Below are 19,847 nucleotides of genomic sequence, written 5' to 3'. Positions count from 1 at the left end.
TCTCTGTGAAATAGAGCCTATTAGTTAAATGCCGGCAAAGCAGAACAGGGAAGTAGCTTGAAGCGAAAAGCGCGTGTTTGTCTGCCGTCTGGAGGTATTATAAAGTTGATGACGACAACATTGCCATCACCAACATTGTGAGATATGTAAACTTGGCATTGCTTGAGGTGGAAAGGAAAAGGCTACATTAACCACAACAAACCTGTTAAGACACATTAAAACCAAACGTAGAACCTTAATTTGAAATGCTGTCTCGCCACTATTTCACCTAGAAAGCTCTGCCATCCCTTTTTAAGAAGATTTCTGACAAACCACTTGTCCTGTTATAAAATATACTCCCTGTTTACAGACATATGGAGTTCGTCCGTAGCTCCCATGTCTCTATTAAGCCTTTATGTTATTATGCAAGTATTGAATCAAAGGACTCCTACTTGAAGGCAAAAAACCTGATCGGGAAATCCCTAATTTTAATGTATCCGTGTTGAATATAAGTATTTTTTCTCACTGACCGCAAATTCTGTTTCATACTGTGTATGTATGCTAGAAAACTAAATCAACTTCTCTCAATGTTTGATATTGCTTCTGCAATCTTTTACAGAAAAAAATCCATAATTTATGCTGTTTCATGTTTTAAACCCCATCAAAGAACTTTTAGATATGGATAGTTTTTAGTTCTTGAATTTATTATACACAGCGGCTCCAAAGTGACACTTTAAGTCACATTTAGTTTGATATTTTGTCATCCAGACTAACGCAATGACATTTGTGCATGTTTAAGTGTGGCTAAAGTGTCAAAACACTTTTTGGTGTATTAGCATAAATGTAAAAAAGCACAAAAGAAATGGAAACTTACATATTAAGAGGCTGCCAGGCGGGCCACTGGGCTTTGGTTTTGATAACTGTCATAACATCATCACCCTGAGAGAGAAAGATGGAGAAAAACAGACAGAAAAGGAGAATTTGAAGTTTTATTACATCCTATATATAGAACAACAACAGAGCCGAAACAAAACAGAAAGGATTTTGTGTTCTACTTTCTTCAATTTGTTTATCTTTCCAACGCTGCAAAAAGAAAAGTTTCTTTTCCAAGCTTTCTTTCTCTCCCCGAACTTCTAAAAAGCTTATATCCATGACAATACTTCACTTCTGATTGTGTGTTTAAGATTTCTGCAATTGCTTGGAGCATTGATCCATTTCTTTTTGTTGTTATGTGATACCTGAACCCAAGGGAAAAGACATCTCACTTTAACAATACTTTATTAAGACTTACGAGAAACGCCTACAATAAAACACATTAGTAAAGAACACTCAAAGAGTCGAATGATGAAAGTGAGAGAGTGACTGAGGCAAGAGAAAGATACAGAGATCGACAGCTGCAGAAAAAGCTAGAAAGACAAACCCTGTATGTATTCATCTAGGGACTTGTGTGGCTGCGATTGCAATGCAAGTGTAAAAGCTCAAAGAAGTGTCTGACTTTCAGTTCCAACATTCAGACAGGATCCTGAAGGTACCGCCACCGCTGACAGTTTCAGGCGCAATACTCCAGCAAAACAGAGCTTGTGCCACATTGTTCATTATAGGGCTTTTCCCACTGTGCTGAAAGGCAGGTTATCTTTATTCTAAACACAGCTCTTACCAAGAGTTTTACACATGGTTTAACCCCTCCAGTTCCACTTGAACCATTCAATGTGGATTGAAATAATGTCTCATGAAAGAAAGCAGGGACAAAAATAAGGATGCCAAAGACCACAACCTCTCATTTCAGTTGTTAAAGCACCTCTTGAGGCCAGTTGAGTAACTGTGCATTCACATCACTGCTTGCGAGAGCGTCAAATAGGAATGTACTGCATGAGAGGATTCCTGAGGATGCAGCCATGTAAACTTTAGTTCCCAAGGAAAAATGAGGTAGGGGTTGATTATTATTACAATGTGGGTTTCGCAGTTTGTAATGTAGGATGCGTTCACGTGAGGACAGGCGCAATAATAATATAATAGAACTGTGGAAATTATTCTAGCACTTAAACATGAACACAAAACCCTTACTACACAAACAGCTTTTAACTGGATTATTTCATTATAAAACATGTAAACATGTTCGACTGTCAAGAGTACCAATAGCAGGGTGGACAGAGCAAATTTTGACGGTCTTGTCGGAATCAATGTAGCCCTTCCAGTTGTACTTACACCAATTCAAGCAGGATTTAAACCAGCATCTCGGGGATGACTGTTTGGGTTTTCACAAGAATGTTAAAGTTGCTGCAAACACTAACATATTTCACTAGTATGCCTCTCGAGGCCAGAAGAGTGAGGCTTACTTCCACAGCTTTTACAAGCTAGCCTCTAATAAACTCACTTCCCATCCGGGTCACGGCACCAGATTAGCCCTTTTAGTTCTATTAACACAACTCCAAGCAGGATTCGAACCAGCATCTCTAGGATGAGGGGTTGGGCTCTTACATGAATGCTAATGGTGCTACACCTATTATCAAGTTTTACAAGTACACCTGTAGTACCACAATTACCCACAAAATCTTGCTCCCATCCCGTCACTGCACTTCCTTCCGGGGCATGGCACCAACATAGCCCTCCCAGTTCTACTTACACCGCTCCAAGTTGGATGCAAACCAACATCTCGGGGATGAGCGTTTTGGCTTTTACAAGAATGTTAAAGTTGCTACAAACACTAACATATTTTACTGCCTCGCATGGTTCAGGATTGGTAGAGCTACGCATCGATGAATTTGCTCTTCAGTGTTTGAACTCTCAGTAATGATTAAATCACACTGAACTGAGCTAAACTGAACTGAACTGAACTTAAACACTAAAACCTGAACCACACTGTTCCAGTTACTGAACCACACTGTTCCAGTTACTACGACCATTTATGTGAAGCTGATTTGACACAATCTACATTGTAAAAGCGCTATACAAATAAAGCTGAATTGAATTGAATTGAACTTGTATGCCTCTAGAGGCCAGAAAAGTGAGGCTTACTTCCATAGTTCTTACTAGCTGGCCTCCACTAAACGCACTTCCCATCTTGATCATGGCACCAACGTCGCCCTTCCAGTTGTACTAGGATGAGAGGTTGGGCTCTAACATAAATGCTAAAGATGTTACACCCAGTATCAACTTTCACGAGCACCCCTGTGGTAGAACCTTGCACCCATCTGAGTCATGGCACCAATACAACCCTTCTAGTTTTTTCCCCACTGCTCCAAGTGATATTTGGGCATGATGGAACTTGCATGTTTGGTTTGGGGGGCCAAAATGACAAAATCTGCTCCATGTTCCATTTCTGATGTGATCCAAATGTTTTCATCACTTCTGATAAACAAAACATGTCTTTAACTCTAATTAAACACACTTGCACCAGGTAATTAAGGTCTTAAGACAAACTTTAGAAACTTTTAGGCAAATGTGTGGAAGCTAAAGTGCAGGATATTGCCTTTCAAGAACCTATTGTAGATCCTATGGTGTAATGAGAGTAACAATGACTGCACACCCAGTGTAGGTACAATGTGACATGGACTACCCTAACACCACAATCGCTTTAGGGTCACGGCCCAAATGCAACCCCTCTAGTTTTACTTGATTTGTTCTGGAGGTAATTCAAACAAGCATCAATCACTGAATCATCTCAGCATTTTTAGATGACAAACTCACTTCAGCCATGTATCAAACGAGGGTTTGCTGTCTGCATGTTAATTTTTAATGGCTCACTTTCATTAATCCGATGTAAGCGTTGTTACATGGACAGCCTCTTGAGTCTGGGAACTTACCAGCTGGCCTTCATAACACAGCACTAAGTTACATTCCAGCACTCTATTACATAACGAGAGTTATGCAACTCTAATTTGTAGAGGGGTAAGAACTAATTTTTAAACTTTAACCCAAGATTACCCAAGAACAAGGATACCCACCCTTGGTCCCAGAGGGCCAATGTCCTGCAGAGTTTAGTTTCAACTTGCTTCAACACACCTGCCAGGAGTTTTGTAGTAGACCTAGTAAGAGCTTGATTAGCTAGTTAAGGTGTGTCTAATTGGGGTTGGTGCTAAAATCAGCAGGGCACCGACCCTCCAGGGCTGAGGTTGGGCACCCCTGCCCTAGAAAGTCAAATAGTAAATGGAAACAAGTCAACTGGAATGAAAAGTCATTTATTCATTTCATTTCATAACTCTTGGCTGTACTGGCTGTTGTGATCTTAGTTTGGTGACAGTTAAAAAAAATGACAGTACAGTCTGCAATATACTGTACGTGATTCAAGAATTTGAAACTCTGGGCTAGTGTGAAATATGATTTAGGGTAATATTTTAGTTTAAATAATGAGCTCTGTTCCCCCCATGGTTTCCCACATATAATGTGATAATGGGCTACTTTGCACCAGATACTGTTAAGCAAGTAGATTCAGGATTGCTCAGATCTGTCAAAAGGCAATGAATACTACATGGCTTTCAAAAAGTCTTTTGACACTTAACCTCAATCTACAGGCAGTAAACGGCCCGTCATTACAAATGTCCACACAAAAACTCTCCCATTCAGATCAGTGAAAGTGAGACCACTAAAATATTAACATGCAAATGGCAAATGCTCTTTTGATGCAGATCTGAGAGAGGAAAGTGTGTGAACACTCACGGTTTGCCGCCCAACATCAAACAGATGTACAAAGTGGGATTGTAGATGGTCTGCATGAATTACATTAACGCAAGGACAGCCAATACAAAGCAGCATAAAAATCAATATTCACTTATTCAGGGTTTATTGCTTGTTCCATGCAGATTTAGTTTGGAGGTTTAAAAACAGCCATCAGTTTAGGTCAAGAGCACTAAAAGTAAATTTGCTGCTACTGCATATATTCTTGGAAATAGCACATATGGGCCACATGGGTTAACAAAGATATATTGTTGTGCATTCAAGTTCTATATTTATCGACACACTAACTGGTTCAACAATAAGACCTGCTTTGCAACAGTTATTCAATAACAGCTGCAATGAAACCAAAAAGTTCTCACTCTCGTCACATCTTGACATTTAGTCAACCTCTAGGTCTTTCTTACTTTAAACACACTAGTCACCACTTCAGCATTCTGTATTCATGGATACTCCATGACTAGCAATTGCTTGTCTGCTGTGTCAGATCCAGATGCATTTCATTCTTTGCATCCATTCCTAAACCAAACTACTTCTATAAAGTATTTAACGTTCAAAGAAAGGTACAGTTACATGTATTTATTGCCAAAAAGTATAAAAGTATTACAAGCCACTTATGTTGTATTCCAAGTGTTCATATGATATCTTTATGTAAAGAACAAAGTGAAACCTAAGGCTCTGTTAACATGCAAGTGAGTGAACATCCCTGCCTTAGTCTCAAGGGGTGCACTATTGTCTGATGCAAGAGACTGAAGTCTTTATCAGCCTTGTGCTTTAGTGCTTCCACCTCCAAAGTCGAAAACATTGTTTTGAAGCGGTGCAAGCAGAGTTGAAGGTGTTAGATTAAGTCTTTAGTATCCTTGCACACTGTCCATGCCAAACATCTTAGTTTGAATCACACTTAGAGTGAGGGGAGTAAAAGCAGAAGAGTTACATTGGTGCCGTGATAGGATTGAGGTCATATCCGGGTCACGGCACCAATTTTAATTCTTCTTCTTCAACTCTTTGGTTTAAATTGGTGCCGTGACCCAGATCTGAGTGAGGTTTGAATATGTGTGTCTAACGGATGTTAGCTAATAGCAGCTGTGCAGGTAAAACTTAATCTCCTGACCTGAATGGACACATGACCTAAGGATGTGAGATCAGGGTGTCCTGCACTGCTTGTTGAGGGGTCCTGTCCAGCATATTTTAGCTCCTATTCTAATTAAACACACTTGAACCAGCTCATTGAGTTTTTACTATACTTTTTTTTTTACTATACTACACTAAAAATAACGTTTGCTGTTTGTTTAAACTCTCTTAAATGAGCTGAAACAACACAATTCTTGAGTTTGTTTTGGACAACTTAATCGTTTTATGTTCAATCCACTTAAATTTGTAAAAATAAATTAAGTTAACTCAATTCATGTTGCCCCAACACAAATCGATTATGTGGAACCAAGCTTTTTTACAGTGTATAGTTACAGGTATTACGTGGTGGCCCTTAAGGTACAAGTCTGGACACCCCTAAGTCTTTAGCTTCCTTAATAATGCACCCAGCTCCCATGACAAAAACGGTTTGAATCCATTTTTTCACTTTAAATACTGATATATAAAAAAGAAGCAAGTGTACTGCCATGGGGTCTTTAAAAACCAATCTGTCACAGGTTGGGAATGGGAACACGTAAACCAAACAAAGATTCTGGAAAGAAGTATTATTGTATAGCCGCCTCCAAGACTTCATTCTGGCTATGCTGGCACTTTTGTGAGAAATACACAGCTGCCTCGACGTAATTATGCAATTAATCTGCTAATTGGTCAAATTGATGAATATGTTTCAGAGAGGCAGATGGTGCCGCACATGCTTGAGGATATTAATTTATGGTCCAACACTTTGGTAGTTTGCTATCTCGCGTTCGAACCAAAAAGAAATACATTGCCTTAAAACGGGCCAAATGGACTTCGCTTCTGCTTATTTGAAGGATTTATCAAGTGTACTTAGATTGACAACATGGGAGAGAAATTTCAAAGTGAATCACCAAACCGCTGAACCAAGAAAAAAACTTCTCTAGTGGTTTGAACATGAGCATACTAGACTGTGGTGTGAAATAATAACACTGCATCAGTGCCAAAATGTGGGCCAGCAACTAAGTTCTTCTGAAGCTTTTTGACCTCCTTGAGGGTTTTAGGGAGGGATGTACAGGAGAAGCTTCAAGAAAACAGAAAGACATTTTGTTCATGGCTGACTGGCGATTTTTCAACCTTTGAGAGTGTCTACGGCTCCCAAAAGGCTTCTGTGAAGAACACGTCTGTCTCCGATTCAACTTTTATCACCTTGAGGCAAGTGCACTTTTGATTTTGCTTTGGTGTTTTGGTCACAAACATATTCTCAATTTTTGAGGCTGCCCACCCGCATTCACAAACAGGTCACACGCTCTGGCCTGGTGTTTGTTTTACAGATGCAGATATCCTGTGTACCGCTGCATGAATGTTAATGACAGTTTTCATTTACAGTGTTTAAAGGAACAGGTCACTTAAAATTTGACCATTTACTCTCCTTTATGTCATCCACTAGGCTTAATTTCTTCTGTAAAACACACAATATATATTTTGAAGGAGTCTAACTATTTGTCTCCATTCAGTGGAAGTCAAGGGGGTTAATGAAACTACATAATGTATACTTTCTCAGAATAAAGAAAGCCATACATGCTCTGTAACATTAGGGTGAACAAATAATGACTGAAACATTTTAAGATGAATTATTACACTTACCGTAGGCAAGATTTACACTATAAACACAAAAACAAATGTTAATTGTTAAGTTTAAGACTAATCATTACACTATGCATTTGCATATGTGGATTTTAATTTAAACAATGCATGACAATGATTAATGGCCATTACTCACATCCACAATAAATATACTATAAACACAAAATAAAATTTGTGTTTGCATTATATACGTGGTTACTGCGCATAATTATTATGTATATATAAATACACATATGAATCCATGAATCCATGTGTATATAAATACACATATGAATCCATGAAAATATTTATCTATAGTATATTTAGATATAAAATATACATGTATAACACATTATTCAGGCTGCTTTCACATCTGTAGTTCGGTTCATTTGGTCCAGATCAAAGGCAACAAATGATACATTGTAGTATTTTAATGAAAAAAGAAAAAAAAGTGAAGTTTTTTGACAAAAGTTTATGTTTACTTGACAAAGTCAGGTCTGAAATAAAAAAAAATACCTTAAAGTTTACTCAGAGAAAGTCAATAAAATGCTACGGACATCTTTTAACATGAGCTAACACATTGCTAGCATGAATTTCTGCATCTTTTACCATTTAATATAAATCAGCATGCTTAATATCATGTTAGCATGTTCTTTAAATATAGTGGCATGTTGTTACCACCTTCTAACATCCCACTAGGATGACATTGCATGAGTCTGGCATAGTTTGGACAATTCTATCAGATATGTATGTTTATAACATGTCTTAACACAGGGCTATCGTGACATAGCATGCTGTTAGTTAATTTCTAGCATGTTTTACTAACATAAATGAGCATGTTAACTATTATGATAACATCTTAAGCATGCTACTAAAATTAATTAGCATGTTTAATATGTTGTTAGCATGTTTGAACATTTATGAACGTGACTTGTATACGTTTCGCATGGGCAGCACAAGTCTAACATACATTAACATGTTTTTAACATGTTTTAAAAGATGAATATGATGTTTACCATGATGCAAGCATATTTTAAGCATGTTCATGATTTTGCTAAAATAAATTATCATGATTAGTAATATGCTAGCGTTTACATGCTGTTTAATTTAGCATGTTCTAGCACATCATCGCTATATATATATAGGTACATGTAACGACGGGGAGTAACACCAACAACTGAGGTAAGATCCAATATGCAGGTTTATTCACAGTCAGGCAAGCAGTGGTCAAAACAGGTGCAAACAGGTGTGTGAGGACAATCCAGAATCACATTCGAATACAGGCAAGAGGTCAGAAAGGCAGGCGGCAGGCAAAGACAAAGAGGCTAACAAGGCTAATGGTCGGTACACAAGATAACAAGACTGGGAAACGTGTTGTAGTGCTACTGTGACAGATAACAAGACTCGGCAAACTGAAGGGGTAAATGTATGGCTTAAATAGTGTGTGTTAATCAGTCTCTGACTTTCCTCAGGTGGTGTGAATGTAATCAGTCTAGATGAGGAAGCATGTGTGAGTGTGACCGGAGTGCATGTATGAATATGTAGTCCAGAAATGGCGGATTTGTAGTCCATGGTATTTGTAGGTGCAAACCAGCGATCTTATGGGAAATGATCGCTGGTAATCGTGACAGTACACTTGTTCAACTGCTCTTTATGACCCTTTTTGACCACAGTGTACCATTTTCTGACGGCTACTTCCAGCAGGATAATGCGACATGGCATAAAGCGTGAATCTGGTGAAACTGGTTTCTTGAACATGACAATGAGTTCACTGTACTTAAATGGCCTTCACAGTCATCAGATCTCAATCCAATAGAGCACCTTTGGGATGTGGTGGAATGGGAGATTTAGAGTTAAATTATTATTACTGTGTTGTTGTCTCCTTGCTTTATGTGTACTATATTGAATAAGACTGTATCACATATTTTATGTTATAAAAATAATAATTTAATGTACTCCAATAATCACAACGCTTGTTATATTTTTTTCCCCCTATTCACTTGTAGTCTCTCGGACTAGAAGGACAACTGTTGACTTTCATACACATGCAGTGAAATTTGCTTGTGGCCAATCCTCGCTGTGCAGCAAATGAGAAGTGTGTCACTCGGGTTCCCTGGCTGCTGTTTCTGAAAACGGGTTTTACACTTCACAGACTATCACCCCAAAACTGACCCCGACAAAATTGCCGGAGGAATGGAGCGAGACAGAAGTGGAGAAGAACAAAGGATGGGAGGTAGAGGAGTGTGACTGCTGAGAAGCCAAAGGGTCTCGGAGGGTTCTTGGAGAAATGCCTCGGGGAAGGTCATATACACCTTTCCATTTCTGCAGGCTTCAAAAGAGAGTCATATAAGCACACGGGGCTGACTGACAAGGCATGCAGCTCACATATTACCAACCGCTGATGCTGAATGGCCGTCAATGGAGAAAGATGCCTTTTGGCCTCACAATGGTGTAGCTATGGCGTCTGCGGCGATGATAAATAAGAAAGAATGAATTGTCTCATTTAAAACCAATGTGAAAAGCTCTTCTAACTCATGCTAGGGTCATTTTCATTTTGGAAAGTGCACCATTGATTGATCAAAATTATATTATTATTTTTAATTATATATTATCTATCTATCTATCTATCTATCTATCTATCTATCTATCTATCTATCTATCTATCTATCTATCTATCTATCTATCTATCTATCTATCTATCTATCTATCTATCTATCTATCTATCTATCTAAGTTATGAGAATCTAATTTAGGGTTTTGCTTTCAAAATACATTCTCCACATTATAATACCAAGTCTTCATTATATTGTACTTCAACAAATGATCAAAATTTAATTTAATTAAACAATTAAAACCATGTTCATCATAGATAATGGTTTTAATTAGCATTTAGCCAAATATTATAAGGACACATTTATTCAAGTGATTGTTTATTAATTGTGGTATTAGCCTTATCACCCTAAAATACTTCATTTATACCCTTCAAAAATATTAAATCAATTCAACTTTTTTTGTGCAAACAACATGTTATCTTCACTAATTTATCTGGACAGTTGTATTGCCATGGCAACTATTGACTTTATGTCCCCATAAAACTAACTCTTAATTCTGAAAATAAAATGCTCATCATTAGAAGATGTGACACAAGTTCTTTTACATAATAATTACATTTTATTTTCATTAAAAGACAATTACTTTGCCCTGAGCCCCCAAAAAGTATAAAAAGTAATTTAAGTATACTTTTAATTTAATTTAATTATAAAGACACAAATAAGGGTCACGTCATTGACCAAATCTAACACACACGCACACATACTGTACTGAGTTGCACACAGAAATGAGAGTAGATAGAGAGTGACAATGAAAAATATTGAGTTTTCTACAAATGCCATTCATTTGGCAAACAGCAATTACCAGCCGTCCGGAGCTCGGCAAGCGTGTACTGAAGTTCTCCTGCAAATCACTTTTTCCAATCTACACCGCTTCTTTCAGAGTCATTGCTACTTATCACCCAATAACCTTCTTCCAGAATAATCCTTCAGCCGTCCTAGTACATTACCAGGGCTTTTGTGTTGCCTTTTAGTTCTGAATCATCGGTAATCTTGACCTTGTCCAGACCATTGTGGCCGGTGTCACTCGTGACCGCAATTCCCGCTGGACGTGTCCATCAGCGACGGGCAAGACCAGAGCAGTAATTGAGTTGTGCTCAGAGAGGTGTCAGTCAGAGCTAACAACTCACAGTCACACTTCCCAAGGCTTCTGCGCACTTTATTTTCACATCGGAAAATGGTCTTCTCCAGCTTTAAAGTGTTTTTAGCTTTTTAAGAGAATCTTCGGAGCACATATGATGTAAATAGAATGAAAAAAGTGAAGTTTGTTGACAAAAAGTGATGTTTACTTGACTAAGTCAGGTCTGAAATTTAAAAATTGACCTTAAAGTTTACTCAATACAATGCTACAAACATTTTTAAACATGAGCTTACACATTGCTAGCATGGATTTTTGCAATCTCTGGCATGTTTTAACAGATGGCTAAAAGCTTAAACATGTCGTTAACAAAGTTAGCATTTTGCTAACACAAATCAGCATGCTTAGTATCATGATAACATGTTATTTATATACTGTAGATTAGCATGTTGTTACCACATTTTAACAACACATATTTCAAGCATGTTTATGTTATTGCTAAAATAAATGTTCATGTTTAGTAATATGTTAGCATGTTTTAATCACACAAGTTTACATGCTGTTCAATTTAGCATGCTTTAGCACATCATCACTAACCTAAATTAGTTTTGCTTATAGTTTCACTCGTTTATCATGTTGGTTACATCAATTAGCATGCTGCTAGCACATTTTAGCACACTGCACATTGTAAAGATAAATTAGCAGTTTGTTGTCATGTTTAATATAAAATGTTAAGATGTTGTTTTTTTTAATAACATGTTTTAACACATTGATTTTGCTTGCTGTAAACATATTTTCATGTATGTTTTAGGAGCCATGAGATAGTGGTAATTTTGTGGTGCTTATATGGGGGAAAATATATATGTACATTTAAAATGTAGTGTCTGTTCAGTTCTGAGATAAAAAATGTCAAATTATTTTTTAATTAAAAATAGATGTCCTTAAAGCTATTTGGTCAGAGACATAACCTCCTGTAGAAACATATAATCTATAAATAATGTCTTGCTGTCTTTTTGGAACACATTATTTTTAATTGCCCGTGCTCAATAAGAAGTCTTTGTAAAATGGCTATTGTTCCCTAATTCTCCATCTTCTGTATGGATCTGCTGAAAGGTGTGTGAATTCACATTAGCGCAAAAAAATCCTCCATTCTTTCAAGTCCATTACACAAAGGCCCAGTTAATCAGCAACAGATCTGGAATTGTTTAAAAGTACAGAAAAGTTTAATGAGAATGCTATTCTCTTAACTTTGCTGGTTAATGACTTATGCGACTTTCAAAATGGAGATAAGAATAAATCGATAGCATCTACTTGCACTGTAAGAAAAGCTAAAAATAAAGACACTGAGTCATGATGATGAACCGAACGAACTAGTGTATACCAAACTACCCTAAAATATATATATAATTTATTAGAAGACACATCTAAGACCAAAAATACATATTTTTATTACAAGAATAGAGCAATAAGCGATGTCCAAACTATAGTGGATATAAAATATTTGAAGTATATTCATAAGTAATATATTGTAAAAAATAACAAATAATCTAAAACTACTATTACAATATTATTATAAAAATGCTATTTATATTAATATTTGATACTAAATCATAATCTTATATTTCATTCTGTATAATTAAAAGTTTTTTATATTTTAAATGTTTTTATTTTGATACATCATTTTATAAATACATTTAGATTAAACTAGTAAAAAAACTATTAAATGTATATATATATATATATATACTGTACTTACACATTTATATATATATATATATATATATATATATATATATATATATATATATATATATATATATATATATATATATATATATATATATGTATGTATGTATGTATGTATGTATGAGCAATATCATATGAGTAGCAGTGCGATATGGCAGAATATCAGCACTGGTGAGAGTGCCTGAGTGTCCCACTAGTTATGATAACAGTCATATCACACTCCTATATAACACATACAGCAGTTTGTGTGTATCAAAAAGAAAAAAAACATGGAGAGTCTGCAAAATCCTTTTGTACGAGGAACTACTCACCATTAACTCACATTTGCAGCTGACGTCAGAACAGCAGAAACCATTGCTACTTCACAAATGTTACTTTAGAGCTACTGAATGATTCTGCGTAATGTCTAAAGTGACGACAAAACAAGTGATTTTACTGACATTTTAGGATTATAAGGCTGAACGGCATGAATGCCATCAGTCTACATAGATTCTCCAGTATTTCTCTGCTACGATCGGGATATCACAATAATTAACCCTGAAAAAGCCAAAGCAATGAAAACACTATAAGATTACTATGGTATAAATACAGCTCTACAACATACAAAAGAGACAGCTTGACTTAAAATGTCACTTATTATATGGTCTCTGTCTTGTGGCGCAACTGTCTTTGCTCTGCTCAGTATGACAGGCTGATGGATGCAGACATGCTGAATCTCAGAAATAATAAATATTTTAAAATTAGCACTATACTTATAAATAAACTATATAGTTGCAATTTAAACAACTACAGTATCACATAAAAAAGCCTCAGAAGTACATTATGTTGTCCAACAGCAGCAATATTTGCCAACCTGTAGTGAGTTTATTGATCTGCTGTCACTCTATGTGGGCGGAGAATTACACAAGGGTGAAGAGGCTGTACAAGTGCTGTTATTGCAGAATATTGCACAGCTATCAGCCAATCAGATTCGAGAACCAGACAGAACTGTTGTATGTATGTGTATATTAAATATGTGTATATATGAGTAATTAAAACATAAGGAAAACTTTTTAAATAGAATAAACAAATAAACAATCTTAACAATTTGAACTAAATACTTAACTTACAAATAGCACACAGTAGGAAACCACTATACAGTATGATTCAACAAACACTTCAGTCTCAAAATCGCAAACTACCTGAAACACACTTAGTGCCATGCATGACAGATCAAACCCTTTTCTCGTTCCCGTTTAAAGGAGCCACTTGAAGTTGATGTGAAATTCCTAATAAAAACAAGGCAACAGCGCAAGATCATTTTCATACAGGTGAAGACACAATTAATAATTCTGACATGAAAGGGATGCCAAGCAACACACCAATAATTCAGATCAAACGGAGCAAAACAAAGCCTGATCGTCCCTTTTTATCAGCCTCAAGATTGCAACATCAAAAGGCCTCATAATTTCACTCAGGCTTTGTTGCGGCGTTTACAGTGGATGAAGCTTGACTGTGTTTATGGTAATATTGCTAAAACGCAAGAGGGAAACTGAGCTAATAATAACCAACTCTTACTGGATCCCCCATCCAGGCTTTAATGTAATCCTGGGAAATGCGAGACAGGAGAAAAACGAGATAACATTCAGCTTCTTTCTCCTTGTATAAGTGCGCCTTATGGATTTTTCCTCAATCCTGTACTGCTGAAATAAGAAAACAGGACATTTATATAACAAATTCTCTCTTTTTTGACTATAATAACCTTTCGGTTGGGTTGTTTGGGTCGAAAGTCTCCATATAAAGTCTTTCATTCTGTCACTCTGATGAAGGAGAAAGGTGAACCTGACAGCCGGCAGGCACTGCGGAAATGTCACACTCGCTGGTGTTCGTAATAGCTGAGATGTCCTGCTCACAAACTTCTTCAACTTTTAAAGTCTAACTTCCAGACTTCCCAGCCTTTTCAGAAGGCAACTGTTTCTCATGGGGACAACTGTAAAAGAAAAAAAGAAAAAAAAAAAAACAAGGAAAAAAAAAAAAAATCGCCCTAGCTTCTCCTCAGTGACAAAAAAAAAAAAAAAAAAAAAAACATAAAATATAAAACATTTTTAGGTCAGTAAGTTACTTCAAAAGAATACTTAATTACTAATTACTTGATAAAAATTTAATTTAAATTATATTTTAATTACTATGTTTAAAAATTTACACAGTAACTCATTAAGTTATTTAATTACTCGACTCAACACTAAAAATTCTACGGATAAATGCACTACATATAAATCTTAATGCTGCATAGACCAGGCGTCCCAACCTTGTTCCTGGGGGCACACCAACAGTACATATTTGTATGTCTTCTGTATCTGACCCATTAACTTCAGGTTTTGGAGTCTCTTCTTATGTTCTGCTGAGATGATTCAGGTGTATTTGATTATAGAAAGAGGTTGAAGATGTGTACTGTTGGTGTGCCTTCAGGAAAAGGTTTGGAAAACACTGGAATAGAAATTAAACTCGACAATAACTTAAAATGGAGCCCAACAGCACAATTAAATTTTTTTTAATGCAGCACTTTACAAATAATAAATATTACATATATCAAAACACAAAACATTAAGACAATGAAACAATATTTTATGAATACCATATATTGACAAACATGAAACAAATCAATTTACTTGATTCATTCCTCTGCTTTATAGTTGACTGATCCAGAACAGATTTTTGGGTAACACTTTATAATAACTAAAAACTACTCTTAGCATTAGCATCAAGTGAATTGCTTATCTGTTAAGCATTAACTCTACATTAATTATTAACTAATTAGGTATTACGTTAGTAAGCGGTTTATAACTGCAGCTACAAATGCTGTATTCTTGACTTACAACCACATTTATAATGTGCTTAATAATTTTACATTCATACTTTGATAATGATGTATTTTTCATTACTAAATAAAGTATTGCATTATTTACAAACCAGTTGTATTTAAGAGTAGTCGATGGTTCTTAAGATCATTCAGAATGAGGTAGTACAGTAAATGATTACTAAACTATTGAAATCAAGGTTTATATATCTTATTATTCAGGCATTTACTAATAGTTAATTTATCTTTTAATAAATGCTTTATTAACTCAACATCATGCAGTTGTGACCTAATCTAAAGTGAGGACTATGTATGCTTTACAAATCCCTTATGGAGGACAATTAAAGGCTTGGTATCAGATGAACAATACATCTTTGCAATCTTACCTAAAAAGTAAAATTACTGTAAAGTTTAAACAATTGCTGAATAACAGGAGTGTCAAAATATAACATAAAATTGGAAACAACAACAATATAATAAATTTAACAATATAATAAGATGCAATGTGTAAACTGCACAGTCATTTTATTTAGATAAGGTCGCAAAGTGCAATTTTACTTGTGTATCTTTAAATAGATGAAAATTAATAATGTTGTTTATGTTCTTTTTTCCTGTTTAGAACTTAACTGACCCTTTAATAGTCATTTACATAGGATTTATAAAGCATAAATAGTCCTCACTTTAGATTCAAGTTGAGTTAATAAAGCATTTATTAACATACAAAATAACTAAAAAGAATTATAAATGTTAATTTTAATAGTTTATTAATCATTTACTAACTCATTCTGAATGATCTTAAAACAACCGACTATGCTTAAAAAACTTGTTTGTAAATAATGCAATACCTAATTTAGTAATGAAAAATAAATCATTAACAAGTATGAAAGCACAGCTATTAAGCACATCATACAGTAAACATGGTTTTAAGTAAAGAATTCAGCATCTGTAGCTGCAGTTATAAACTGCTTACTGATGTTTATTAATGTGGAGTTAATGTTTAACAGAAAATTAATTCACTATTTGCTAATGTTTAATAAATGGCTCATAGTGTGTAGTTATTATAAAGTGTTACCGTTTTGTTTTAATGTACCATATTTATAGAACCCTTATTACAGGTTTTTGAAAATGACCTTCTCTGCATGTGTAACACAGCTCTAAGTGAAGTGAAATATCCAGCTAAGGCTTAAATATGAAAATGCAGAGCACCATCTTTAAAACTAATGATTCGCCTATAAAAGAGTTGACTCATATCGATTCGAATGAATCGCTGCTATAACAAGTCTTTTTAACCGTGTCAGCATGACGTCGATACGGAACACAAGCCCCGCCCAATTGTTAGGTCGCACAGACCCAGGAAAATTTAAACCCCACAAACACTGTAGAAAGAAAAGAGGAAGACAAATACTGTATCAGATCTTGGTCAAATCATGTCACATAGACGCTGCGGTCTGAAGTGTGAGGGAAAGTTAGTGTTACTTTCCCTACCCAAAGATGAGGCTGTAAAGAGTCAGTGGTTGAGGTTTATTTTTGGTATTATTTTCCCCATATCGTTGGCTTAAAAAAAATGAAATGCAGCCGTACGTACCTCCGGCCACGTAAATTGCAGTCTTCAGAAACGTCGTTTTCAGGACTACGTTTTCAGAATGAGCTTGGGTTGACTTTGTCAGAGCTTGACAGAATCTTTACAGTGCACGGACTAGTTTCTTTCTCCATTTCACATGTGTAAGAAAGTGCGATTGAAATGGTCTCTAGCTTAAACTCCATCTTACAATGGAACAATTAAAAATGAAAACTATGTTTACCTGTAAATGTACCACAAATCCTCTTGTGCTACTTGCCTTTTTTCAACCTTAAACACCTCTCTTAGACAATATCCTCCAACATATGGGTCTGCCTTATGCAAAAGTACTTGTATAGTCTGTCTTATGTTATGTGTATAGTATTTATAGTATACAGTATGTATAGTTAGTAGCAAGAATAGTTAGATTACCACACCAGTATGTTAGTTATAGGTTTAAAATAGTTTTTACATCCAGTTTTGTGTTCATATTTATGATTATGTTTAATTATGTAGATGTACACATGAAATTGCCCGATAGTGGAAAAGCAGGTGATGTACTATCATGTATTTGGACTGGACCAAATAAAATGTCCAATTTGCAAAAAAATGTCCAAATAAAATGTGGCAATTTGCAAGCCACTAACATACCATAGATACACTGTCTGAATCATTTGACACCTCTATAGCGCATTTATACAGTAACTATGTGAGCAAGTGACTTACTCCATTCGCAGCTCTAGAATCTTGCAGCAGGTGGGCTACTTCAGTTTCTAGAAAGCATCTGGTTGAACATTCAATGAAAAGCTGAAGAGCAAAGTTTTAAGCACACACTTAAATCTTCTAAATGTGAATTTTATCATGGTATTGGAGCATACAAAACTATAGATAATGCAAACACATTCCTAATAACAGCTAAGAAACATTCATTTAGGTTTTATTGGAACTTTTTATTCTAATCTAGTGTTTTAGACTGTAAATACTGTTTAAAAGCAGCTTCACAGTATTACAAAATTGAGAAACACTTTAATGTTAAAAAATTCCTTATGAAACATACAACTTCAGCTGTAAAGCAGCTTTAGATGATAGCTCAGTTTAGGTTCATAAAGTAAATGATGAAAATGTTATTGCTTCTGAAGACCATTGACTATATTAGACTATAAAGCAGCTCTGCAGAAGTTAACAGCTTTGTTATTAAGCAGTAATTCAGTTCTGTTTCAGTGTTGCAGTTAATCAGTTAGAAAACTATTTTAATTAAGAAACAAAGCTGCTCTTTGTAAAACAACTGTCATTATCAATTTTTCCTTAAGTTTTTTTTTTCTCAACCAACAGTCTTCACATTCATAGTGATTCTAAAGACCTGTAATCAATACCTATAGCACAATGCTTTTAATGCACGTCAACAGTTTGCTTTAATCTGTATTTCTCACAAGCAATTTGATGACAAAAATTGGAGACAAAGTTCAAACTTAAATGTCACATAACTGAGAAGTCCATTAAGTCTCCTGAGCTTTGAAAGAGCAATGCAGAGCAGTAAAATCACTGAAAGCTACCACTCTACCAGATTATTCATGCCAGAAAGTGCTTCATTAATCATCGGTTTCGGCCATAAGTGTGCTGAGATATGAATGTCCACATTCAAATTCATTCTCATTCCTGCATAAAAAGGAAGAAAAATGTCCAGAATTAAAGAAACATTCCATTAGGTTGGCTAAGGTATTAGCATAAACCAACAACTAGTTTAACCGCAAATGTGTCACATTGCAAACCACCAATCCTGACTTAAATAGCCTCAAATTTCACATGGCGGTGTAATATATTGACTAGAAATACATTAGGAAACACTTAGTGGTAAAACAAATTTGCTCTCTGTTAGCTTTGGAAGTGCTGCTTGTCTAAAGGGTTTTTTGGACAAATAAAAAAAAAAAATCAAAGCATTACCTTTATTCAACAAAACAATTAAGTTTTCTAGTTTGGCAAAATAATGTACAAAAAGAATTTAATAAATGGGCTCTAATAAAAAGTGTATCTTCGGTTAAATCACTTTGGATGAAAGTGTCTGCCGAAAAATATGTAAATAAAAACTGAGATTCAATTTCAAAATTATTATGATTATTAATTAATTAAGGTGCAGTAGATAATTGTCCTAAATTTTTTTTCGTTGCTGTGCTGGTTAAAAGTCTCTTCACATTCCTATAATAATGATTAAAGTAAATGATCTAAATGTATTTATATGCATTTTTATATTCTGGGTAAGGCATAAAACTAAAAAAATGTTTATCCAATAAAAATTTGTCCGGCTGACAATTCCCAGAGTCCTGATAAGTAGCCCAAACTGTCTGTCAATGAATGTAGATTTTTACATCATCGCACCCCTTCAAGCAGATTCGCCATTTGCGTGTGCATGCACACCGCATTCATGTCCACACAAGAGAGAGAGAGAGAGAGAGTAACAGCGGTAAAAACAAATGCTGAATCAAATCTTTTTTTTTAAATCCTGAATCAGTATTGGAGTTACTTTTGCATGCTGGAGGAGGATTTGACATGGACTGCTCACGCAGACGCAGTGCTGAGGAAGGCACAACAATGCCTCTTCTTCCTCTGGTGTCTCAGGTGGTTTGGAATGAGCCCCCACATCCTC

At 35.5% G+C, this 19,847-nt stretch overlaps 1 protein-coding gene across 2 annotated transcripts in view; it reads right to left on the bottom strand.

Annotated features, from left to right (window-relative positions):
* Positions 1–19,847, bottom strand: part of spon1b (spondin 1b) — a 153,355-nt gene that overhangs the window by 35,059 nt on the left and 98,449 nt on the right. For both annotated transcript variants that reach the window (XM_005174346.5, NM_131517.1), the window contains 1 exon segment: positions 854–918. In XM_005174346.5, coding sequence (XP_005174403.1) covers positions 854–918 — 65 coding nt within the window.

Source organism: Danio rerio, chromosome 25 (genome assembly GCF_049306965.1).
Source record: "Danio rerio strain Tuebingen ecotype United States chromosome 25, GRCz12tu, whole genome shotgun sequence".
In the NCBI taxonomy this organism is placed as follows: domain Eukaryota; kingdom Metazoa; phylum Chordata; class Actinopteri; order Cypriniformes; family Danionidae; genus Danio; species Danio rerio.
Note: the sequence above shows the minus strand (reverse complement) of the source record. Positions and strands in the feature narration are given on the sequence as shown.